General features: G+C 40.7%; 2 protein-coding genes across 2 annotated transcripts in view; one reads left to right on the top strand and one right to left on the bottom strand.

The window, feature by feature from the left end:
• The window catches only part of LOC133511469 (sodium-dependent neutral amino acid transporter SLC6A17-like), a 40,379-nt gene extending 26,708 nt beyond the window's left edge, over positions 1–13,671 (top strand). The window contains exons 6-12 of the mRNA XM_061840414.1: positions 1,344–1,454; positions 1,746–1,987; positions 2,154–2,346; positions 3,725–3,917; positions 3,991–4,150; positions 6,167–6,329; positions 7,457–13,671. Of these exons, the coding sequence (XP_061696398.1) occupies positions 1,344–1,454; positions 1,746–1,987; positions 2,154–2,346; positions 3,725–3,917; positions 3,991–4,150; positions 6,167–6,329; positions 7,457–7,819 (1,425 nt within the window). The 3' untranslated portion in view covers positions 7,820–13,671. The remainder of the gene's footprint in view (positions 1–1,343; positions 1,455–1,745; positions 1,988–2,153; positions 2,347–3,724; positions 3,918–3,990; positions 4,151–6,166; positions 6,330–7,456) is intronic.
• Positions 13,672–18,529: 4,858 nt separating this feature from the next.
• Positions 18,530–26,772, bottom strand: part of kcnc4 (potassium voltage-gated channel, Shaw-related subfamily, member 4) — a 31,496-nt gene continuing 23,253 nt past the window's right edge. Inside the window, exon 5 of the transcript XR_009797918.1 lies at positions 18,530–18,632. The gene's annotated coding sequence lies outside the window, so the exon portion shown is untranslated. The remainder of the gene's footprint in view (positions 18,633–26,772) is intronic.

Here is a 26,772-nt window from a genome sequence, read left to right as displayed (position 1 = left end):
GTATGGGTGGTAGAATATAGAATGTTTTGGAGGTGAAGAGCATATCAGATCGAGTGATGAGGCTGAAACTTGTATCATGTATAAAGTCATTAGTGAATGTGCCCCACCAGAGGTGAAAGATAAATTCTGGAAGGAGCTCGATGAAGTGCTTCTAAGCAACCCAGACCGGGAGAGAGAGTTGTGATGGGTGCAGATTGTAATGGACATATTGGTGAAGGAATTGAGGGTAATGAAGAAGTGATGTGTAAGTTCGGCATTCAGGAAAGGAACTTTGAGGGACAGATGGTGGAGCCAGTGACATAGAATTGTGGAAACGATGACATTTGTGGGAGTTTCGAGCGGTTCACATTTGATTTTGATAAGCAGATGGGCTAGCTCATTTGTAGAGGAGGTGAGGAAAAATAAGTTAAAATACTATGTTAAATATGTAAAATGGTTTTATTTTAACAAGAGCATAATAATCTATGCCCCTTTTCATTCATTTAGTGTTAAATTAATGGTCAATATGTTTTAAATCAAAATGTAACATTTTTAATTATGCCACCTCCTGTGTGAAGTTAACATTAAGAATAATTATCACCACCATATTTAAAACAAATAATCAACATTTTTTTAGGTAAATTAGTACAAAATGAATGTTGCTTTCTCTCGTTGGAAGTGAAAAATCTCACTGACTTAAATAAACTGCCAATGTTACAGTGGTATATTAGTACATATATTTGTATATTTATTTGGTAGAGTTCAGTTGCATTTAACATTTAAGTGCAATACATTAGCATGTAAATATTTAGGAATGATTATTTGCAAACTTTTATTTAGGTACGATTTTATGTCAACTTGTAAGTGCAAAAAATTTTGATTAAATGATTATTTACTTACTTTTTAAATATGTATAACAGTGTGAAGCTTCAAACTGTGCTTGATGTAAGAAGAATAATACCTTAACTTTCTTTCAGTTTGTCCTGTTGGGGGTCACCACAGCATGTCATCTCAGATGAACACTCATATTTGTTTGGCACTATTTTTACGCTGAATGAATAATAATAATGAATAAAGAGATTAATAATAAAAAGAATAAATGTTCTTTTTTAGGAATAAGACCTTTTCCTCGTTCTTGATGACCACTTCAGCCTCCAACTGTTGTTTTCTAAAGTCGGTTGTTATGGTGCTGCTTGGAGAGCGAGCTCGATAGAATACAAGACTCTTGATAATGTAAAAGCTCATTGTGCCGGATCCAAAGATGGAGTGGGCATTGACACCATTCAGTCAACGCGTGTGTGTCTATTGTGTGTATGTTCGCGTTTCCTCGCCTTGCGTATCCATGGCGTCCGTGTCTCCTTCAGGTGATGTACTTCAGCTCTCTGTTCCCGTATGTGGTCCTCTTCTGTTTCCTGGTGAGAGGTTTGCTGCTGAGGGGTGCGGTGGATGGCATCGCGCACATGTTCACCCCCAAGGTGAGAAGCCAACTGTGGGCCAATCAAAGGTTTCCTCCCACGTCCCAAAAACATGCATTCATTGGGGACTCTAAATTGCTCCTAGGTGTGATTGTGACTGTTGTCTGTCTCTATGTGTACCCTGTGATTGGCTGGCAACCAGTTCAGTGTGTACCCCGCCTCCTACCTGTTGATAGCTGGGATAGGCTCCAGCACTCCCCCGACACTCATGAGTATAAGCAGCTCGGAAAATGCGGCTGTGGAATGTTGTGAAAAGATGTGACAAATCCATCGTGTTATCTCCGGCTCCAGCTGGAGAAAATGCTGGAGCCGCAGGTGTGGCGCGAGGCGGCCACGCAGGTCTTCTTTGCGCTGGGCCTCGGCTTCGGCGGGGTCATCGCCTTCTCCAGCTACAACAAGCGAGACAACAACTGCCACTTTGACGCCACACTCGTCTCCATCATCAACTTCGTCACGTCCATACTGGCCACGCTAGTGGTTTTTGCCGTCCTCGGCTTCAAGGCCAACATCATGAACGAGAAGTGTGTCGTGGAGTGAGTATTATTGTGTCGTCACATCCACCGCTCTGAATTGTTTGTCTTATTTTTAGTCGGAACCTTTATTGTAATTCCTCACTCATTTGATGTTTCACACCACAGTGACGTGCTAAAAAATGGCAACTTTTTTGTATTCACATGCTTTTGTATGACCTGTATGCAGGAATGCAGAGAAGATCCTGCTGTACCTCAACACCAGCGTGCTGAGCAAAGAACTCATCCCTCCTCACATCAACTTCTCGCACCTGACTTCGCAGGACTACGCTGAAATGTACGGCGTCATTAAAACGGTCAAGGAGGACAACTTTGCCCAACTCGGCCTCGATCCTTGTGTGCTGGAGGACGAACTCAACAAGGTAGGCGGTAGTTTTCTTTTTTTTCCTCATTTGGATCATCTCAAGTCTATCCCAGCTGAATTTAGGCAAGAGATTCAATGTACAGATAGAAAATACGATTAATAATTGGCAAACAATATACACAAGCAATATACTCGTCAGAAGTCAATGTCAGGGCAGATGTCGACACAAAACTACTTCGGTCAGGAGTGGAAATTTGACTTTTTTGATAACTACAATTGTGCAGCTTGGGGGTGGCAGGTGCACTAAAAAAATTGCTTGGCTGTGGAAAGCTTGAGCGCAGCGTATTTAGTCAAGTGCATTCAAATGTTTTCTATATTTCACGGCACTTAAAGGCAACACAGGTGGAGAAACTTCTATCCATCCATTTTCTGATGAGCTTATCCTCACAAGGGTCACTGGAGTGCTGGAGCCAGTCCCAGTTGTCATCTGGAAGGTGGCAGGGTATACCCTGAACTGGTTGCCAGCCAATTGCAGGGTCAAGAAACAGCTAAATAAAAATCAGTAAAATGATTATGGGACTCCTACGCATTTTTTTCCATGTGCTTAGTGAATTTGTAAAATCATTTATTTTCTGTTTCTGAGCAGTATATGTAAGACGATTTGTTTTCACAATGATATGGACTGGACCTATCTTATTATTGCATTTTTGGGTGTAATGGAATGTAATTTTCCGAGAGACAGGTATGTATTTTTTAATGGGAGTTAAAGTCGTTATTCCCTTTATGCAGGATGTTCATTCACATATGACTTTGGACTCACTAGTACACCACGTAAGAGTGATGGTACTATTACAGCATGCTTAAACAATTCAGCGGAGGATGGGGCCATTGGCGACGACGTAGAAAGATCCGATTGACGGGGTTTCCCAGTATCAGACGGCAGTTGGCTGACTTCGCAAAGTCTTTGAAAAGAATTGCAACTAATGATCATTTTAGAATTCGATTGGCTGGTAACCAGTTCCAGTACCCCGTCTCCTGCCCGAAGATAGCTGGGATTGGTTCCAGCACTCCCGCGATACTTGTGAGGATAAGCGGGTCAGAAAATGGATGGATGGATCAATGATTTCCAAAGTTAAAGATGATGTTTACTCGTGTCATATTTTAATCAAACACAAAGATAATAAGACATGGAAAATAACATAGAGTACATTCGAGAGGCTGTTGAGCTGCTGAAATTTCAAGGGTTTGGAGAATATTTGGGTAAAACAGGTCTGTAAATGATTATCGATTATCAGAATAGTAATTGATTAATTTGATGATCAATTGGTTGTCAATGAATAAATTCATTGTTGCACCTAAGAACTAGTTGAAGTTACAATGGGTCTAATCACGAAGGAAATTTGCATCACTATTTGCGACATTTTTGCATCCTCCAGGCCGTCCAGGGAACCGGTCTGGCCTTCATTGCCTTCACAGAAGCCATGACGCACTTCCCAGCCAGTCCCTTCTGGTCGGTCATGTTCTTCTTTATGCTCATAAATTTGGGCCTAGGAAGCATGATCGGGACCATGACCGGCATTACCACGCCCATCCTCGACGCCTTCAAGATACGCAAAGAAATCCTGTGCGGTGAGCTTTTCTTCTCATCTCTTCAGCAACTTGAAGTTGGTTAAAGGTCTGATCGCACTTTTGCGTCCTTCAGTGGTTTGCTGTATCATTGCCTTCCTGTTGGGCCTGCTGTTTGTGCAGCGCTCAGGGAATTACTTCGTCACTATGTTTGATGACTACTCCGCGGGCTTGCCGCTCACGGTGGTGGTGATTCTGGAGAACATCTCCGTGGCCTGGATATACGGCACCAAAAGGTACCAACCTCGATTGCAATCCATCAGTCTTGTATAATGTATCTGAAAGCGATACTGCATACCAGGCAGCACCGACTGCCGGAGAAAAATTCCTTGTGTGTTTTTACACACTTGGCCATTAAAGCTGATTCTGATATAACGGTAGCGATAAAATTTTGGTAAAAAGTATTACAAGTAAAGGTATTTTGAAAAACATCATCTCCCATTTTGTCATTACGAGAGATGAAAATTCTCTAGGGAAATGGAAGGGAGTAAAAGTTGACATTTTATTTAGGATATGCAGTAGTTGCCAGAAATATAAATCAAGTGCAGCTATATACAATGACATAATTTAAGTCCAATAATATAGTATTTGCTTTCAGTTTCATTACAAGACTGCAGTTGGCTGTCAGCATTAAAGGCCACTTTAAAACAATTCTTCATTGCATCTCTCCGTAGCTTGGCACGCACACTTAAAAAAAAGTAGCTCTACGGGGAAGCCGCGGAGCTCTTCTCTCATGATTGGCCCATTTTAGTCACATGTTGTGATGACGTACTCAACGTTTCTTTGGGCTTCACATACCACCTACGTCAGTACCTTCTCGATCGATTCATCACCATCTGGTCCTTTAAGTCCGTTTGCTGGAGAAAACAACGGTTGCCATTGTTGTTACTTTGTTCCTTGAAATGGAAAGGAAAGTAAAAATGGCTACCGGAAATGACCAAAAAGTGCTGAGGAAACTCCATCCCATCGCGTATGAGTCAAAATCAGCTGTAGTGACACTTCTGACCTGGAGAAGAATTGGAGCACATTTCCAAAAATGCATGTGGGTTCCCCTCGAGTATGAAGACAAACTACGCGCAGGAGACCCGCTGTGATGTCAGAGCGGTCGCCGCATTAGCAACTATAAAGAAGCCTTGAGTAGTCAACAAGTAAATGAAGTAATTAGTGATGAGTGAGTTTCAAACCCATTAGAAATCCACAAAAAAATCTACTCCCGTAATTTCTGGAAAATAATGCGCAATTTTTTCCAAAAATATTTTCAAAAAGTCAATAGCGCATTATATATTGGTATGGATGAAAAATAAGAAAATACAATCACCTTGTTTAGTCGTATACAGGTAGAAAGAGTGGTTAAAAAAAGGCATACATACACATTTCAATATGATATTCGATGTCTTGTGTTATACATTTATATAAATTATGGTAATGTTGGCCACCAATGTGAACTCTTGACCTCCTCGGGTGGAGCTTTTCTTTTTACGATCATTACCATAGCATATTGCACCAAACATCAGAAACGACTGCCCGTGAGTTTGTTTTAACTAAAATGAAGACATAAATCGTCAACTACACGGGCTAGTTGTCCAGTCGCTTTTAAAAGAAATTTGTCATCACTACGGCCGATGACGCCTCCAAACGGAAACCAAAATAACGTGAGCTGAAACTACGTAGTAACATCGTAATCGGCACATTTGAAAATAAAACGTAATTGAAGTGCTCACTTTTTTTAAGTGCCCTTTATGCTCATTTCTATGTAGTTTTATCCCTCGTTTTGATAGCGAACTGGCGCGATGAAGAGCTGCTACAAATTGTAGCCTAACGGGGGAAGGAGGCTGCGCTCTTCGTCCTGTGGCCTGTCCCGATATATATATATAACCGCTTCGTGAGTACATGCACAAAGATTATTGTTAATGATGATTTTTTTGAAAAACAATACAAGTACAAACAATAAAAGTACAATCCTAGCAAAATAGAAATACAGATAATTCCTAATATTTTGAGCATATGGATAGCAGCAAATTGGTGGTGTGCATTGTACATTGGCAGAAGGGTTTTCCTGATTTTTTTTTTTTTTTTAGGTCAACTTTGGGGGTGTGCATTATACTTCAGGACGCATTATACTCGAGATATTACGGTGTTTCCTGTGAATAACTCTGCTGCTTTCTGTTGTTGCTCTGTCCACACCTTCCCATCAATAACTTTGTTGCTCTGTCTCCAACTTTCTTCTCTACTGCTTCTTATTCTCCTCACAGGTTTATGCAGGACCTGGAGGACATGCTGGGCTTCCGGCCGTACTCCTTCTATTACTACATGTGGCGGTACGTTTCACCGGCCGTGCTGGTGCTGCTAATCGTGGCCACCGTCATTGAGATGGCCGTAAGCCCTGCAGGGTACAACGCCTGGGTGGAGGCTGAGGTGCGTGCACCTTGTGTGTGTTTGAATTTTACAACGAAAGTTAAAAAAATAAAGCTATCAAGGTAATGAGATCGGTAGAACAGGAAGTGGAACTCCACTGGGACAAGGGAAGGGGATGTGGTTGCTAAGTACAATATGAGTAACATGATTCAATAGCAACGACCTTAACAAATGCTGTATTTATTTTACAAAGCTAATTCTAACATGAATTATCAAACCTCTCTATTTAAGGACCATGATCTACTGCAAATATTAAACAAACCGTACAAATATTTTTTTAGAATTTCTCATAGACCAGTGACCCATGACATCACACATTTATCACATTCTTCAGTGGCACCACTAATTTAAGTAATAGTAAAAGTCATGTACAAATTTTGACTCTAACATTGTAAAATCTTCCTCGATCACGTCCGTTGTAATAATTTTCTTTTTTTCAAGGAAATTAAAAAAAAAAACATTTTTAGAAGATATCTGGCAGCCCAAAACTATGGTCCATTTCTCATTTTAAACTCATCTTTCAACATTACCCTTAAAAATGAGTGGCAGCCAAAGTCTGAGGAAACTCGCACGTATGTCGCCTCTTCTAACAACCTCTTAAAATCCCAGTTATCCCAATCCCTATTTACCATTTGATCAGACTTTTTTACTCAATGTTATTAGACATTATCTCTCACTAAAAGTCTACTGGACAGGGATCCATCTTGCCCGCAATTCAAGTGAGGATAAAGAAATACAGAAAAGGATGCATTCCTGTCACAAAAAAAAGTCATGTTATTAACGGGTCCGGAATAAAAGTATCCCATTTCAATGGGAAAAATGGTTATGGTATTCAAGTAAATTGAGTTATGAGTTTACCTCATAAATCGAGGGACCAATGTACTCTAGACTGAAATATGGCTGATCTTATCAATTTACTGAGATATCTACTGCATGTGAAATCTCGGCCTGTTTACTTGAACCCAAAACTGAAGAAGTAGTTATCATCATTGCCATCATTACTTATTATCACTGTGAATTGTGAATGATAGGCTCGGCCCAATTGAGTAAAAGTGGGTCTGTAGTCATCTGGAGGTTGGGAATCTGTGTTCATCTTCGCCTCATCTGTTTTCTCTCCACCTCTTCAGGGGGCTGAGCGTTTCCACAGCTACCCTCCGTGGGCTTTAGCCATGGCCTACTCCCTCATCGCCGTGGCCATGCTGCCTTTGCCCTTGGTCTTCGTGGCGCGCCACTTCAACCTACTGTCGGACGGGTCCAACAAGCTATCCGTGTCCTACCGCAAAGGCATGATGAAGGACATGTCAAACCTGGAGGAGCAGGACGAGCAGCGCTTCATCCTTAGCAAAAACCCTCGCCAGGTGCCCTCCCCCGTTCCCCCACACCGTGCCTACCTGGGGCCCGGAGGCACACAAGAAATGACCAACACCAACTACGGGACCAGCACCAAGACGGGCTACCAGAACATCGGCTCACCCGAATCTGAGCTATAATGCGCTGAGGTGGTTGCATTTCGGAAAGAGGTTCCGTTTTGTTTTGTTTTTTTCATCCCACCTTTTCGCGTCGGGTGGATCAGGTTCAGGTTTGTCCAGTGCTCATCGGCTTTATGATCTGAACACAAATAGGAATTTAAGCTGCAAGCAAGGGCCCATTTTGTCATGGCCAAGCATCCAAAGTATCATCGAACTTTGACTCAGGCTTTATTAGATGGCGTGGAGTTCGTAGACCAAAAAACCTGGAAATTTGGCATCTCCAATACTAACTTTCTTGCATATCTGCTTCAGATTAGGGCTCACAAGAGATAAGTTAAGGTTGCAATTGCAATTTAATTTCAGGGTACAACTTTTTCTTCAACCCTGTTATGATAGACATGGCCACACAATTTTCTGTCAAACGTTGAAATAGTGTAGTCATCCAACCGAGCCCTTGCACCATCTGTCATAGCCGTTGCTCGAAATGCCAATCAAACTTTGACACCGCAATCCGCCCACTTCAGACAGCGTAAGGCAATTTGGCCTCCCCTCTCATATCTGCTCATTTGAATTAAGCTAAGAGGAATTTGTCTAAGTATGAGCCTTGGAATTCAATCAAAAAGGTTGATTCAAACCAAAATGGCCACAATTCTAAGCATGTGGCCTTGAGACGTTTTGGTGAGTCTTGTCACAAGAGACATGTCCACCCGATTGCGTGTTGATTAGTTACTTTTACTTAATATTTTCTATGTGTTGCTAATGAGGGAAGCCCTAAAATACATATATTTTCACCAGGATACATACACTTTGAAAAACTGAGTTTTCACCCTTGCTGAGGTCTCCAAAATGGTATTTAATTCATTGGTAGAATAACATTTATGACTGTACAGTTGTTCCAAAAGGGCCTTCAAAGGACGGAGGCTTGTACTGGGATGTAACAACAATGTGGAAAAGAGCACAATTTTAGTCAGCCTTTCACATTTCTTGAAGGATATACTAAAGACTTGTTTACTGTGCTTGACATACTTGCCGTTTTACCAACCAACACAACCAGCAAAAACACTGCACAATGCAGAACAGAGGTCCAGCACTCCAACATGGAATGTTTTTTTTCTGGAGGGTCTGGATGATGTCTTTGAATCTTAACTCAATATCCCTATAATGTGGAGCCAATTTAAAAACAACCCCAACTGTAACAAAGTGCCGTATATACATGAAAATCAAATACGAAACATCTTACCATTTAATGTAATTCAAAAACAACACAACAGGAGAAAATGTAAAAACAAAACAAAAACGAGCTCAAGTCATGCTCTGCTCTGACATTTTAGAAGGTCATCCCTTAGATTGTGACCGGAAACAGAAAAAGAAATGCCGTACCCCCTCTGAAATTCACGGAGCAAGAGTGTAGGAAGGATCAGCTCAGGGAGGTCAGGTGTGGCAAGACCATTTTAAGGTGGCAAAACAAAGAACAGAATCTTGACATGAACTCGATGTGGAGAGTGAGCCAGTGGAGGGAGATCAGAATCGAAATTGCTGGATGTCTTACGTGCTCCAGTTAAGACCAGCGTGGCGGCATTCTGTCAAAACTGTTATTGTAATGAACTTTGTTGTTATTATTATGACCTTTGCTCCAAACTAAGCCACATATTTGTTTGCTACGTCTTAAATAATGCTATGTTATTGTTAGCCGATCTGCACGAACACTGCAGCTCTGCTTACCTTTTGAGATTGATAGGCTCACATTCAGCCAAAGTGGTTCTTTTGCTCTGGAACAGGCCAGCTGATCATACCATCGTCCATTTGGTTACGTCAGGACAGAAGTGCAGAACGGCTTGCTCATATTTTCTCAAGTAGATTGACAAGGTATTTTAATTTCACCCTTAAATGTGTGGGCAGCCACTCGCGACACAAAAATGTTTGCGTACGAGACATTGAAAATGAGTCTCGAGAGACAAAATGAGACTTTTTTTTGGGTCCCATTTGTTGAATGTGATTGAGAAAACTAAGTCTGAGGGCTCAATGATCGTATTACGGGTGGGACTTTGGTCTTTTGTGTGTGTGAGGCCCTGGTGAAACCCTTAATGTTAAAAATAGAGCTGCCTTGGTAACACGTCTTTCATGCTTAAATACCATGAACATCAGAAGGTTGTTGTCACCTGCACACCTCTTTGTTTAGCCATAGATGAGATGATTTACTGTTTGGTAGAAACATTCAGTATTTCAAACTCCTTGAATGATTACAATAATTAAACTAAATGCTTAGATGGAAAAAGATGACGCACTGTGGCGACCCTAACGGGACAAGCCAAAAGAAAAAGAAGAAACTAAAGGCTTGTATTTATATACTGCAGCACCTTTCAAGGGACCCGAGGAAGTGTAACAATGTTTTTGTTGTCCAAGGAAACTGATTTTAGTAGGGTGCGAGGGTTCTAGAGAAAATGAAGAATTTGGATTTCACAGGCTTGCTGTGAAAAACCAGAACCTCCTTAAAAACCACACACACATGTACAATATAGGGACTTGCAGTACCTGAGAAACGTCCTAATGTTTAGGTTTAAATCCTTGTAGCGGACGACCAGAGCCTCATTATGAGAAGCTTCTGTAGAACATCTAAACCCGTAGAATCTCTTGGCTAAGTTTGAGTTTCACTAGAATCTTCGGTAGAATGTCTACATCTGGAAAACCTCTAGTCCCATCTTATTTACCAGATTCAGAACCTTGTCGTGGATGAAAGGAACCTCCTCGATCACCACCGGAACGTCCTGTTGAACATCTAGACTTGTGGAACCTTTATAATCTTTTTAATATCCTTATTCCGAACATTGTGGTGGATTACAGGAACCTCCTTCATCACCGCAAGAGCCGGCAACAGATTAGGTGATTAAGAAAAGTATCAAAACTCTGGAACTTGATGGGTGCCGGTGAAGGTGCTTGCTGTTAACTAACAAGAAGATGAACAGCAAAATCCTCAGTTTTTTACATTTCCATGGATGTCTGTTTTTGTCTAGTCTGTTGGAACCTGCTGAAAACACCCCATCAAAGATCAGAGGGCACTTTTTTTTAAATCATCATCCAAAGATTGCAACAACAATACAGAAAGACTGGAAGAGCGGACATCTTTGGAAATTTTCATAAATCAAATACTTGTAAATTTTGCAGCTCAGCTCTTTGTTAGAGAACAGAAGTTGTGCAAAACGTACTGAAATATTAGACTGTTGGACACAAAGTCGAATTAAGTTCACATGTGAGGGTTAATGTGCATTTTTACTTCCTGAAAACCAAATATCCCTAAATTGTTTTGGCAGTGGCGGGATGGTGGATCAGCTGGTAAAGCGTTGAGTTCACTGTTCTGAGGTTCCGGGTTCAATCCCGGACCCGCCGTATGGAGTTTGCACGTTCTCCCCGTGCCTGTGTGGGTTTTCTGGCAACCAGTTCAGGGTGTACCCCGCCTGCTACCCGTTGACAGCTGGGATAGGCTCCAGCACTTCCGCGACCCCCGTGAGGATAAGCGGCGAAAATAATTGCTGGATGGATGTTTTGGGTATTGTAGTCAAGACATGAATGCGTGTTGTTGTTCCTGTACACGCTTGCAACCGCTAGGTGTCGCTGCTTCCAAGCAATGACGGAGCCTTGCTGTGGCCCCTCCCGAGTTCCAAAGCTTGAGCGTCATCGGGTGTCTCGTCGCCTTGCCTTGATGGCTTTTTAATCATTTTATTAATGGTGATGATCATCATCATGATAACGTTTAGTGGTACGCAATGTTACCCAGTAATAATTCATCTTTGTAATATTTGCTGGTCTGGCTCAACGGTTGTCATTTTTCTTCAAATAATGAAAGTACTTAGAGCGCTTCAAAAAAGAGCTCTCCAATTGTTTGTGCTTTTAAAATGTAATATGACACATTGTAAATGTTGAGCCATGATAGCAGCAACAAAAATGAAAGTTGCAATAATGCTGTGTTGCATAGTAAAGTAATTTATGGCACACAGAGCCGAAATGTATGTATATTTTGCGTATTGTTTTTCACAGTTTAAAAAGGTTGCAATGTGTCTTAATCCCAAATTTTTAGTATGTTTTTATTGAAATATCCCAAGGATTCCCTTTTTTTAGTCGCAATTAGCCTTTTTCGGGGGGTTGTCCTTTCTCCACCATGACCAATTTCGAGTTTGACTTTTGTGACTGTAAAGACCGGGGGGCTGTTCTAAGGGATTGACGAGCCAACACTTGTCCCCGAGCACCCCAACGTCTGAAGAAAAATAGCAAGCCCCTTAAAGACCAATTTGTAACGTTTCTGCTTTCAATGCTCCGAGGCCCCTCAGAAGCTAAAACTATTAGCTAATCCTAAACTGTGCTAACACGGCAGTCCTTCCCTTTTGACCAACTGTGACATCACAGCAAATTTCAGAAGGGCCTGTTCACAGACACATTCTGGGAGCTACAGTAGAGCCAAGGACACGATTTAAGATGTACTTTTACTCACTGAAAAATGGGAAACAATTTTAAAAATTTATAGTACTTAACATTTCATTCACAATTTTACATATATTCATGTTTGAAAAAAAATCTCATGAAATAAATGCAAATATTGAACTTCAAAGTTCACTACAACTGAACCGTATTTGAGCAAGGATTCTATGGCGTACTACAATATGGGTGACAGTGAGTACTAGTTTTAAATGACATTATTTTTGCCTTCTTTATGGCACGAGATGAAGCACATTTGAGAAAAAGCACATTTACGTGAGCACAAAGCAGCGGCCGCGTCTCGCTGCTGAGCGATGAGCTCCAGCAGCCGGCGAGCTAAAAATACAACCTAGCAACCAGCCGGCCAGACAGGGTGAATTTAGGAAAGAAACGAGTAAATCATGTCAGGTGTTGGTCTTGGCACAAAGAAAAAGCGTGAAAGCACACTAAAAGCCCTAAAATGCTATCGCTGGCCACATCTCACTCTTCGTACGATTTAACTCACTATTAAAAACAAAAAAATACTGTAGTTCATTTTTCATTTTTTAGTTTTTGCCTCAGATGTGGAAGTTTGGTTAAAAAAAAAACATTAGTAAATATGTTTTAATTGGTTAGCCACCACAACCACGTTCTATCAAATATTCCATTAGTTGTATTTGACAAACCTGCTTAAAACATGAATCGTAATGTCGTGCGCCTAACATTGACTGCTTTTTGTCTAATCACATTGTTTACACCAATTTTATGTTTGTTTGTTTTTTTGGTGCTAGATTAAAAAAGTGAAATGATAAGTCACTTTTTGATTTTTCACGTCTTAGCGAAAGCAAAAAGGAATCAACCAGAAGGTTCATCTTGATGTGAGCAAAGCATATTTGTCTTCTACTTATTGTATTTAAACTGTAAATCTTGATGTACATTCCGATAAATTTACAAAGTGTATCGGTCTATACTTGAGCTGTAAAAAATAATTGTATATTTTCAACAAATTTTTGATGTACAGTAGGTCATTTATTGTCGGTTTACTGTCTGTCAGAGTGTGTATGTGTGTGGGCGTACAGTACAGTGTGTTCAATCTATGTAGGTTTTTGTGGTGTTAAAAGTGTAGTGTGTTCACGGGATGTACACTCGTGGTGTGTAAACAATCAACGTGTTGGATTTCACCCCTACGACTAAAAGAAGAAATTTGATCAGTAAGATAGAACATCTTTCTTTCTTTGTGCGAATGCGTGTGGAGGGAGGAGGGGGTTCAAATTGTACAATCTAAGATGAAAAATTAAAAGATGGCTTTGATTAAACGTCTTTTGTGAGGGCTGTCTTTGGAACATTCATGTTTTAAGACAATACATGTACAGTTTGTGAGCCAGAAAGAGAATTCTAAGCTATTTATTTAAAGGCTGATTTGTAAATTTCCAGACTTTTTTATTTTATTTAATATTATTTTTATTTCATCATGTCGTGATCAATCTGTTTCTGTAATAAAGTTTCAAATGTATTTATTGTATTAATTTATAAACTACATTTGAAAAAATAATTTAATATTAATTTTTCCATGATTTTGTTCATGATTTATTTATGTCACAACCACTGTACCAGTAATAAATTATGTAAATTGTGTATTTATTAATGAAAAATATATTAATATATTTACTGTATTTCATGTTTTATTTCTTGATGTTTCGTTTATTGTAGCATACCATAAATTATATGGATATGGGTATGTATTTTGATTATTATTATTATTATTTGATTACTTTTGTGATTTATTCCTCATGTATTATATGATGCAGTCATAATAATATTAGGATCCCAAATTAAATTTTCACTCCGCTTTGTGTAGCAATGCCTATAAATTGGTATGGAAGGCATTTTTAAAGCAATTATAAGAAACTTTAAAGAATTTAAAATATATCTGTTATAGTTTGCATTTTATAACTAACAAGGAAGCAAAACGGCCAAAAATACTAACAGCAAGTAGATGTCACTAATAGTCCACCAATATCGGACCACAAAACAATTTAATCTCAGGTCACCATGGCAACAGCGGTGACATTCTCCACGCATATTATTGATTTAGCCATATTTTTACATTATAGTATTGCTTTTAACATACTGTAAAGGGGCGGTGGGTCAACCGGTAAAGCGTTGGCCTCAAAGTTCTGAGGACCTGGGTTCAATCCCGGCCCCGGCTGTGTGGGGTTTGCATGTTCTCCCCGGGCCTGCGTGGGTTTTCTCCGGGCACTCCGGTTTCCTCCCACATCCCCAAAACATGCAACATTAATTGGACACTCTAAGTTGCCCCTAAGTGTAATTGTGAGTGCGGCTGTTTGTCTCTATGTGCCCTGTGATTGGCTGGCAACCACTTCGGGGTGTACCCCGCCTCCTCCCCGTTGACAGCTGGGATAGGCTCCAGCACTCCCTGCAGCCTTTGTGAGGATAAGCGCAAAGCAAATGGATGGATGGATGTTTATTGTATTTGATGTTTAATACAAACTTCCATTTTCGTCTACGTGTGGCAATTGGATTTATGGTACATTAAAACAATGTATGGCATAACAATCAAATGCCTGCGTAGTCAAAACAATGTTTACTACCTTGAAGATCCTCAAAGTGGGGGCTCACCATTTTGCTCAAGAACATTTCGACATGGTCACAGGGGCGGGGGTTTGAACCCACAGTTTCAAGATTGGGAGATGACCTGTTGGGCCATGCCTCCCTAATCTCTCACAAAGACACGTGTCCTCACTTCTGTCATCAATATGAATCTCCACCATAATGTATGCATGCCATAATGATACCCTTGTGTAGTTAAAACAATTTCTCACAAACCTGTGTGTGGCATAACAAACCCACATTCCGTCCATCCATTTTCCAAGCCGCTAATCCTCACAAGGGTTGCGGGAGTGCTAGAGGCTAGCCCAGCTAACTTCAGGTGAAAGGTGGACTACATGCTGAACCGGTTGCCAGTCAGTTCGATCCTTTGCTTCCCACACCAGAGACAGGCATGTGTACCACTACACCATCAGTCACTCCAACCCCACACATGTGTAGTCAAAATAATCGCTCACAAAGCTTCAGTTCCAGGGGAAAAAATCTTGGCCCTATTCTCAAATTCATTTTTTTCTTTGCATTTTTTTCCCCAATTTAATATTTAAGATCATCAGACAAATGTAAATAAAAGATAAACAAAGTGAACATAAAGAGCAGTTTTTAAAAGCTGATTTTATCTATGATGGAAAAATATGACCCATAGCAACTTTGATCTGGCTAAAAAAAATCAATGGCCCTGAAACTTAATAACTGGTGGGGCCGTCCTCAGTGGCAACAACTGAAATCAAACATCTTCTATCACTGGCAATGAGTTTTTCACATCTCTGTGGAGATATTTCGCCCCACTACTTCCTGTGAGAATAGTTTTAATTCAGCAACAATTTTGAGCACGAATGCCCTGTTTGAGGTAATGTAACAGCATTTCATTTGGATTTCAAGTCCGGACTTCAGCTAAGCCAAAACCTTCATTTTATTTTTTTTTAAACCATTCAGAAGTTGACTTGCTAGTGTGTTTTGGATCAATATCCTGAAGAACCCAAGAGTGCTTCAGTTTGAGGTCAGAACCTAGCACATCTGTGAAAGCACCATGATTGCTTAAAGTTACAGACATGTTTTGAGCAACATATGCTGCCATCCAAGCAACACTTTTTTCAGGGATGTCCCTGGTTGTCTTAGCAAGAAATTACCAAGAAATTACAACATCATGGCTTCCTAATAAAAGTGTGTGAGTAGTAGATTGGCCTGCAAGCAGTCCAGACATGTGTCCCAGTGAAAATGTTCGGTGCATAATGAAGCTCAAATACGACAACGGAGACTCTGGAGTGTTGAGCAACAGAAGCTGTACATCAACCGAAAATGGGAAATAAATCTACCAACGCGACTTCAACAATCAGTATCCTCAGTTCCCAAATGCTTATTGAGTCTTGTTAAATGGAAAGGTAATACAACACAGAGGTAAATATGTCCCTGTCTGGGCTATTTTGGTGTATGTTGCAGGCAGCAAATTCAAATTGAGTGAATATATGGAAAAAAAAAAATAATGATCACTTTAAATATTAAACATCTTGTTTTTATAGTGTATCCAGTTTAATAAATGTTGAAATGTATTTGCAAATCATTATATTCTGTTTTATATACATTTTACACAAAGTCCTAACTTAAATGGAACAGGGGTTTGTAAGTCGTTGTTATTTTTTATTGGGGGGATTTATTTTACCTATGTCCATCCATCCATTTTCTTACCCGCCTATCCTCAAGAGAGTCGCGGGGAGTGCTGGAGCCTATCCCAGGTTTCGTCTGGCAGGAGGTGGGGTACACCCTGAACTGGTTGCCAGCCAATCGCAGGGCAAATCTAGACAGACAGCCGCACTAACAATCACACCTTGGGGCAATTTAGAGTGTCAAATTATTGTTGCATGTTTTTGAGATGTGGGAGGAAACCGGAGTGCCCGGAGGAAACCCATGCAGGCATGGGGAGAACATCCAAGCTCCACAGAGGCGGGTCCGGAATTGAACCCGGGACCTCAAAACTGTGAGACCAATGCTTTACCAGCTGATCCACCGTGCCGCCCATTTTATTTATGAATGTATTTATTTATTTATTTCATTTGTTTTTTTCTAAGCAATCATAATGGCTGTCAATTATTTGCAGATTTTCACTTTTCATGTTCGGGTCGGAACATGAGTATATTTGAGCATGACATGAGCGGGAGTATATTTAATAATCCAAATGTGTTTGAAATGCAGAAAAAATCCCAATGGACATTATTTATATCTCATTAACTCTCTTACTAACCATTTTGTTGATACAAGCAGAAGAGGTTTCATCTTGAAAACGTTTTTTTTTGTTTTTTTCAATCAATTGCTCTCGCTGACCTGCAACACAACAGGAGGATTAAAAGCAGTAATTGACTCATTATGATCTGTCAACATTAGGGATATCCGACAGGTTGTGTATTTGAACAAGGTCAGCACTGACCACATAGAACTTAACCTTGTTTTATTACCACATACATGAATTGTGCATTCTCACTTCTGCGATGCAGTAGTTCTAATCGATAGTTCCATTCCTCGAGGCCATGTTAAACTCAAAAGCTTTTCTTGACACGCAACTGAAGACTAAATATCATGTGTTTAAATGTGCACTTATCATGCTGCCTCCAAGTTGGACCATGATCTGTTCTGTGGAGCTTTCCTTTTGTCAACTTTTAAATCAACATTTCCATTTTAAATCGTTTATACACTATTTGGAATACAAATAATGTAATTCATTCTGACCATTGGAAAACTTTGTACACTATTCGGACATTGTTTATACTAACATAGGAGAAGTAGCCGGCACAGTCGAAACTCACATAGAGTATGTGCAAGTTAAGTCAGTGAAAGGTTCTTTCTTTTTTTGTTTATTTATTTTTCAAGAATTACAATTAAACACAGCTTGCTCTGAACCAAATAATCTTTAGAGCTCCCTCCATCATACTTTCCTCATCAAATGACCTCTGCATCATAGTGTACTACTTGGTTGTCAGCTTTGTGTACAAAAGAAAAAATAACAAAACCCAAAGAAATTACACACTATTTTGAAAACACAGTTTATAATGTAAACAGGGAAGTCGTGAAGTTCATACTTGTATCTCAAAGCAACAGTGCACAATTAATTATAAATACAAAAATAAAAATCAAACGTGCCTGTCGAGCAGAAAGATTGCCAATTCTGGCATCTGAATCCTCTTTGCTGCTTGACATACCGCCGCTCCGCTTTTATTCGTGCCGAGTTGTTGGAAAAGTTCTTTAGCAAAGCCACTTAAGCCCAAACTAACGGGTAAGTTTGTGTGAGGCTGTAGATTTGTACCCACAATTGAACATTGTCAAGTTTCATATGTAGATTAGTGAGAATAAAAGTGGCATTCAGCATTGAAGTTGGTAATTATCACATACACTGCTTGTACACTTTTTATGGTGGACTGGGAATGGCACCAGCAGGATCTCTTTTTGGGATGTTTATCCTAGAGCCCGCTCCTCATTTTACAAAAATTCAGCCACCCAATGGAGGAAAAGAGCGCTGGATATTTTTCACAAGTCGAGCGTGGTTTTCCTGGCAGAGGCGCTGCTAGGGCAGAGAGGCATCCGTGGTATTCTCACACAGCTCTCTCGCAGCTGCTGTCATCCCCGGCAGATGGCCCTGCACCAGGCCCGTTCAGTCGAGCGACCTGACAGACAGCCAGGACAGGACAAGATAGGACAGGACAGCTCATTCCTGCCGGAGCAGCCAATTCCCAAGAAAACACAGCTGAGCAGGAACGGCATCATATGTTGCGCTCTGATTTCACACACACAAAATGAGACTATTAATAGTTGTGGGGAATTAATATGAATTTTCAGTCCGAATCTTTGCATACAGTAAAATTACATGATAATCTAACACAAGTTGACACAACCCAAGGAAAGGTAGCGTAACGGAATCAAGCATGCCATAAAAATTTAGAGTATTGGTCCCAGAAGGGGAATTTATCTCTTAGCAAAAAGAAATGGGAACAATGAATATTTCAAAAGATCAATACAGATAATAACAGTAATAAAATAAAACGTACATTACAGATAGCACAGTAGCAACCAAGACTTCCAGCTGTCCATCCATTTTCTGTACCACCAATCCTCACTCGGGTCATGCATGTGCTGGAGCCTATCCCAGCTATCTTCGGGCAAGAGGTGGGGTACGCCCTGAACTGGTCGCTCGTCAATCGGGGACGGAGCATCTCCTTGGAATATGCTACATTTGATGTTTACTCGTGAAAATGGCCAGAGTTAAGTTCATGTGGGGCATTGAGTAGTAGGTTTACTCAAGCAGCGCACAAGGGGGTACTTCTGATTTTACAGTCTTGGGAAGTCCTGTTGACCAGTAGCAGGTGTTTGGCTCCCCTGCTGTTGCCTTTCTGCGCTCTGCTCATTTACTGATCCATATGCCTACTCAGGTTTGGCGCTATGATGCCAGGGATTCCTTGGTGTTCCAAGGTAGGTTATAGGCTGGAGGTTTGATGGTGTCGTTGCTTTCTGGAGTCCTAGATGATGTCCGACTTTCAGTTAGCCATTGTGGTCTGTTCCTCTGATGTTAGGAGCCTCTTTATTTGTGATCCCAGGCATTCATAGAGAGCAGGTAGCTTCTTTAGCCAGTAGGTGTGAATCAACTCAAGTCCTGGTGCTGTCCAGCTCTTCATTTTTGACACTATTTTGGGCATCTGCCACTGTTATGACTACTGGTTCTGGCCATTGTGTGATGCCTCCTTCTCTCAGAAACCTTTCCATTATTGGGCTGTCTCAGGCTTGGGTGGGTCTCTTTCAATCTTGTTAGCTTGCCACTGAGAGTAAGACTTAGCTGGGTTGTTGGAGAACCATGTTTATTCTCCTGGCCTCTCCCTCTCTCATGTACCTTTTCAGGTGGATAGCTAAGGCTGTAAGTTGTTGCTTGGCAGTCTTAAGTGTCTTGGCTGTGGACATCTTGTTGCTGTGATCTTCTTGGTAGGGATGCTCAGCATTGCTCTCTACTTCTTTCTTTAGCCTTGGTAAGAAGTCAGTAGCCGAGTTCCCCCATGACGTCATGATCTTCTATCTCAGGTCAATTGTTCTTGTACTGAACTTGTCTGTTCGTGGTGTCTGGAACCCAATCTCAATGTTTGGATGTGATGGTACATGAAATCAGCCCTTTTAACTACTGCCAACCAAAATTATAAATAATTACCTTGCTGTAGAGCCTTTGTACTGCAGATGAGGTAGATTGAATCTCAAGTATCTCTCACTGTGATAGCAAGATCATTTTGCTGATATTCATATACTGAGTTGTTTCTTACTCAATGTGGCTGTGGGATTTTGGAGATTCCATTCCTCCCACATTCTCTGCATGCATCGCCTTTCACTGTGGTTACTAGAGAAGTAGCACTCCATCAGGTCCTTGTTTTCCACACTGCTCATTGAATGTTTTGCTCTAGTTCCAATTGGCATTTTTCTCACCAGAGTGTCCTGGTTCCCCAACACCTGATGCGGACCTTGTTGATGCAAGTGACACTGGGGCCGGTATGACTTGTTGTGTGTATTGCTCATTCTAGGTATCGTAAAATTAAAAAAAAGTCCCCTTTGACTTTGCATTAAGACATTAGCCATAAATTGGTGCATTTTTGCCTGTTTTAAATAGCCATATCTTCCTTCATGTTTTTCATTGGAGTCATCTTTAAAAGGTTTTGGCTAATAGGGCTGATCTTGTGTTATTGCTTATACAAATGTAATCGATTAAAATTTTAAAGATTACACAAATAAATTTACTACGCTGTCAGCCATCACATCTGGCTAGTACATGCATGACCCAACAAGCAGAAAATCTAGATGCTCTTGAATAAAATCCTCCAAAACAATTCCACTTTCTGCAGATGTCTGAGTTCCTTTACTGTCCATTTCAGAATTATAAATTTCACACAAAAGTTTCATTATCCTTGTATAAATAGCCAGATGATGTTTGGGCATTGTGTTCTTGAATTTACATTTCTTCTGGATTATGGGAAAATTCCCAAAATCGGTTTAGGAAAAATGATATAATAGTTCAAAATTAAATTGTATGGGATGTTTTTTCATATTTTTTCATTTCATAATGAATAGCAATATATAAGCAGATGAGGCATCACATCTGACAAAAATCATAATTGCCTAGTAATACTCTGCGTAAGGGCTTTAATAGTATACATGAGAAGAGCAGAAAGTAGCACGTTACGGTAATTGCAGCGAGACATAACAATCCATGGACTAAAAATTCTGCACCATTAGGGGATAGGATGGGCCATATCTTAGCAACATCATGGAGATGAAAAAATGCAGTTTTGGTCACATGCTTAGTGAGCATTTGAAAGGAGAGTGTTGAGTCAATATGTTTAATTTTAGATTTTTTGGCCAAGATACTTCGGGTAATGGTACTTTTATCATGTAGAGCACATTGCGTTAACTTGTGTATGAAATGTGCTATACAAATAAATTTGCTCTGCTTTGCTTTCCTTTTATCAACACAAAAAAACAAGACAGCAATCCCACTTGTGAAACTAGCTTTGCTGTGATAATTTCTTTTCATGTTGAGATGAATATGAAATCACTTGCAATGGTGGTTTGCGTTAGTATCGTTTTCTTGTTTTTTGGTATTGCAATGGGTTGTGACAAAGTGTGAGTCATGGATTAAACAAGAGGGCCTTTTGAGACAACGCAATGCTGACCCAGTCGGAAATTGAGGACTGACAGTTGCACTAGGTCCTGCTTTATTTGTTTTTTTTTCTTAAACAAAAACATATTGCTCAGTGGGGATAGAGCGCTTGTGTGTGTGTGTGTGGGGAGGGGAGGGGGGTGTCTGTGGCAAGTTTCTCTGCATGCTAGCCTGAGGTACTCATCCACAAGTGAGAATTATGTTTATCAGACAAAAGTTCCAGAAGTTTCACTGGAATTATAGACGTCGTATGAGAGCAAGAAAACAGGCACCACTGTATATTTCCCTTACTGAGCCACACTCATGCGCACAAACACAACTTTATAGCCATTGCATCTATTCAAATAATTTTTAACATTTTATAACACATATTTCCGAGCTATACTTTGAATGCATTATCAAATGTTGGATGAAAAAGCCATGTAAGGTGAGTAACTCTTTTACGTTAATGGAGACAAATTAATTGACGGCATGGTGGATGACTGATTTGAGGGTCTGCCTCACAATATTGAGGACTGGGGTTCAAATCCCAAAATATTAATTGGAGACTCTAAATTGCTTCTAAGTGTGATTTTAAGTGTGAATTGTTGTGTTTCTATATGCCGTACGATTGGGTGGCAACCAGTTTCGGGTGTACCACGCCTCCTGCCCAAAGTTAGCTGGGATAAGATCCAGCACTCCCACGAGCCTGGTGAGGATAATCGTCTCAGATGGATGGATGACTGGAATTTCTTTCACATGTTAACCCACACAGGCACGAGGAGAACATGCAAACTCAACACAGACGGGCCCGGGACTTGAACCACGGTGCTCACAACTGTGAGGCCAATGCTCAACAGCTGCTCCACCGCGGCGCCAAGAAAATCCCTTAGCGGCAAAACAGGAGCCATGTGGAGATCTGGAAAGGTGTAGGAAGACGGTCACTTGGGATGTGATCAGAGGATAAAATGTTGTTATATTCTTTCTTCAGTTATTTAGAAGATAATGTAAAAAAAAAAAAATGGATTTCAAATGTTTCAGGCCATCTCCATGAGCAGATGGAGGGATTAGAGGTGGGAGAACAAGAGAAGTACGTCTGATCCTCTAATCTGATGTTTGCATTTCCACACTTTTCACTGCTAATTTGTCATGTCTCCCACGCCTCGCCCTGGGTAAGACACCTATGATGCATCCCTCCTCTCCTTGAAGATATGTTTAATAAAATCTGACACACAGATTGTTATTTCATGAGTTCTTACGTGAAATACTCGTGTAAAATACTGTTACGCTCAAGACCACATTACCTGAGACTAAGACTTGCCTGAAACCAGAACTCACTGACACCAAAACAAGACCAAGACTTGTAGGAGTCACATTGGACACAATACCAAAATCTGACCGATCTAAACATTTCTAGTGTGTCGCGGAGTGTTATAACACTTGCTTTCGCAGTCAGACACCTCCTGTGAGGGATGTAGCACGCAACGCACAGCACATCACAAGAAATGCACGACAAAAACAACTTCTTAAAGAAGCTGAGAAAATTTTGAATTACCCGTAAACTGCTCAGCACTCCAGATGCACAGTGGAAAGCATCCTTTACAATATTGTATGAGAACTACTGTACTGGGGTGGACGGGAAGGCTCTCCAGTGTGTCATTAAAACTGAACATAATTTTTGTGGAGTCGTCTTCACACCACTACACCACATTTATGACACTTGTGCCACAAAGAGGGCACAGAACATTAGTAGAAAATGGACACATCCACAACAAACAATTTTCAAAATTCTTCCATCTGGCAGATGCTAGCATCATGGCCAAAGCATCCATCTGTCTATCTTCTTAGCCGCTTACCCTCACAAGGGTCGTGGGAGAGCTGGAGCCTATGCCAGCTATCTTGGGGCAGGAGGCGGGGTACCCCTTGAACTGGTTGACAGCGAATTGCAGGGCACATATTAACAAACAACCATTCACACTCACAATCACACCTCCAGGCAATTTAGAGTCATCAATGAACCTGCCGTGCATGTTTTTTGGGACGTGGGATAAAACCCACGCAGGCATGAGAGAAGTCGCAAACTCCACATGGGCAGGGCCAGGATTTGAACCCCAGTTTTCAGAACTGTAAGGCCAACGCTCTAACCAGTCTCTCACTGTGCCATGTGTATCCATCACATCTTAAATCAGCTGAGATTGACTCCAATTTACGCATGATCCAAATGAGGACATTAAAATTGATGCATGGAAATAAACAGACTTTAAAAAGTTCGAAAAATTCCAAAACCAAATTTAAAAAGCCGAATAAACCAAAGATTAATATGTCTTGTAAATTTGACACGGGACAGAGAAGACTATTGTTGATAAAATGACAGACGAATTAAAGGATTAAAGTCGATGATTGGGCAAAGATAAGAATTGGCATAATCACTGTATTTTAATAGTACTGCAGTGCAAATATAGCTGTAATACTTTATTGCACCATATAATGAATGCCTAAATGCCTTTCCAAGTTCAACTACTAGGACCGTGAGAGCGATGTGATCACAGTGGTTAGTGGATTGCACTGCATTTAGGAGGCCATGTTAAATATTTAACAGGAGCATGGATGGTCTCCATAGGGCAGCTGGGGGTAGGTAGTACAGTACATCATCCCTTGATGAGCAGAGTTGGCGCCTGATTGATTTCCCACCCACCTGTGGTAAGATGTGGTGGGGGAGGGGTGAGGGTCTCATCATTAATGCATTAGCAGTTTAATGGCCCCAAAGATTGCACCCATGGAGCCGAGGTACTGTAATGAAAGCTGGATAGCAAGAAGCAGTCATGTTGCAGTCCTTCTCTAAAGCTCAGTTGATTGGATTGGACATCCCTGTCAACATTGTGGAAGCTACTAGTTGTGAGCGGACTGATCCAAATATCAATAATATCAAAACAAAGTCAGGACTGGAATCGGATCAATACTAATGTGCAAAATAAAATCACTGTGTTGTGCTAGTTTGTGCCTTGACCAATATGTCCATTACAATCTGCACCAATCACTGATGGACTGTAAAAGAGTTACGTGAAGACAAGGTCTGGTTTGTCACGTTTTCTGCTGATCAAGAATCCGAATGCAGGTAATTAATATTCATGAGTCATTTACTTCTTTTTAATTGATTCCTTTCAATGTGTCAGGAAGTGAGCGCCCAAATGGACGATGCACTCGTTCAGGGAGTTCAGAGGCAAGCGTTGGAGAGGAAAATGTATGTATGTTGCTAATGGTTGGCTTATTCGCTGGCTGACTCATCATGGCCAACCTTTCGCTCTCTTTCAGAGAGAGAGCGAGAGAGATAGAAAGAGAGAGAGTGAGAGAGAGAGAGAGAGAGAGAGAGAGAGAGAGAGAGAGAGGAAGGCCACCTCTGCACTCGCTAATAAAATTTTGCTAAGCAGCAGAAGCTTTCAGGTAGTCAAGGCTCACTTGAAAGTATTGGCAAGCTTCCACCTGAATTGTAGTGATTGCAATGTCAAAATGTTTGAAGTTTACATAAACTAGCTGCTGATGACGTCAATTATATATATATATTTTCCGTCAAGTGGTATCACTTTTTTAGTTCAAAGAGATCCGAATTTCTGTGTGTTACTTCTATTCCAAGTGCTTCTTTTCATTTCACCTCTGGATTTTTCCACTCATACTATGAGAAAAATGTGCTTAGGGAAAACATCCAAGTGGATTGACCAAAATTCCACAACCATTAATCCAGATGTGCATACTTTCCTCCTTCCGTCAGGAGCTAATGACCCCAGAATCTTGTCATCTATTTTCCTTTTTGTCCAAAAAAAATAAAAATAACAACAGTAGACAGACTGATTGGATGCATGAACAGATAGATAGATAGATAGATAGATAGATAGATAGATAGATAGATAGATAGATAGATAGATAGATAGATAGATAGATAGATAGATAGATAGATAGATAGATAGATAGATAGATAGATAGATAGATAGATAGATAGATAGATAGATAGATAGATAGATAGATAGATAGATAGATAGATAGATGGCAGTGCTCAATACCAATGCTAGAACCACGACGGATTGAAGTGACACCCACACATACACCGAGTGCCTCCATTAGCCTTCCACAGAGCATATGCTGCTTTTGTGGTGGTGGGGGTGACGTCCCTTTCTGTTAAACATGCAGCAAGGAATCATTCATGTGCTCCTCGCAGATCGTGACATCTCCATTACCACTCACGTTGATTTCTTTTCATTTTTTTATTTTGATGGCTCAAGATGTTATTATGGTCAATGGGCTTTTGAGCGCTTTGTGAAGCACTCTGGCAAAACACTTGCGGGCACTTTTGAACAATGTTGATATTGTGCGCACAACTGATATTAACCAAGTGTTTGATTACAATTTAAAGTGCAGTAGTATTTTCCTTGGACATTGTCACTAAATTGCTCGTGTAATAAACCTAGAGCTGGTGGGAAGAATGTGATCGTGACAATCAAGTCCCCCGTGAGGAGTCATCCCATTAAGACCTCTTAGAAATCCTGTGCTTTTGATTGATATTGGTAAAGAGGTATTTAAAAATAAAACCTCTGCCTCATGTTTCAGAGGTTCGCGATTTGAATCTTGCTCCCGTCATCTTGAAATTGTCCATCATTGTGAGTGGGAATGCTTGCTTGTACTTTATTAGACACTGACTGGGGATCAGTCCATTGTTCGCTACGGTGCATTCAAGTAACGATGAAGACATGTGCTATAGAAAAGCGATGTGAAGATGGGTTGTTTGTTTGCTTAAAAAGGATTCCTCGTGCATCCATACAGGGTTTTAAAAAAAAATAATCCACAAGTAGTCATCGTGGAGCTTTCTTTCACATTCGGCATCACACTGGCGGCGACGCGGCTCGGGCTGAGCCCCTCACCATGGAAACTATTCCCTATCGTCATGACAACCGTCAAGTGGGAAGAAGAGCACAAAGCCGTGAAAAGAGGGCAAAACAATCAACGAGTGTAATCAAGGTTGACAGTTTGAGCCCTCGGCACATTCTCTTCCTCTCACCGTCCGCCTCTTCCTCGTCGTCTTCAAGAGCTCGTCGGGTTTTGTGAATCATCGCCGTCGTTTGGGTGGAAAAACTCCCAGCTATCTCAGGGAGCGCCTGCTTTCCATGATCCAATTTAGAAACAGCAGCTACACCAGGGGTCAATAACATGGTCCACACGAGCAGCCTGCGGACCTGTTCTAAAAATAGCTCCTCAGTAA

The sequence above is a fragment of the Syngnathoides biaculeatus genome, chromosome 2 (genome assembly GCF_019802595.1).
Source record: "Syngnathoides biaculeatus isolate LvHL_M chromosome 2, ASM1980259v1, whole genome shotgun sequence".
NCBI lineage: Eukaryota > Metazoa > Chordata > Actinopteri > Syngnathiformes > Syngnathidae > Syngnathoides > Syngnathoides biaculeatus.
The sequence above is the reverse complement of the archived record's forward strand: the minus strand, read 5'-3'. Positions and strand labels throughout refer to the sequence as shown.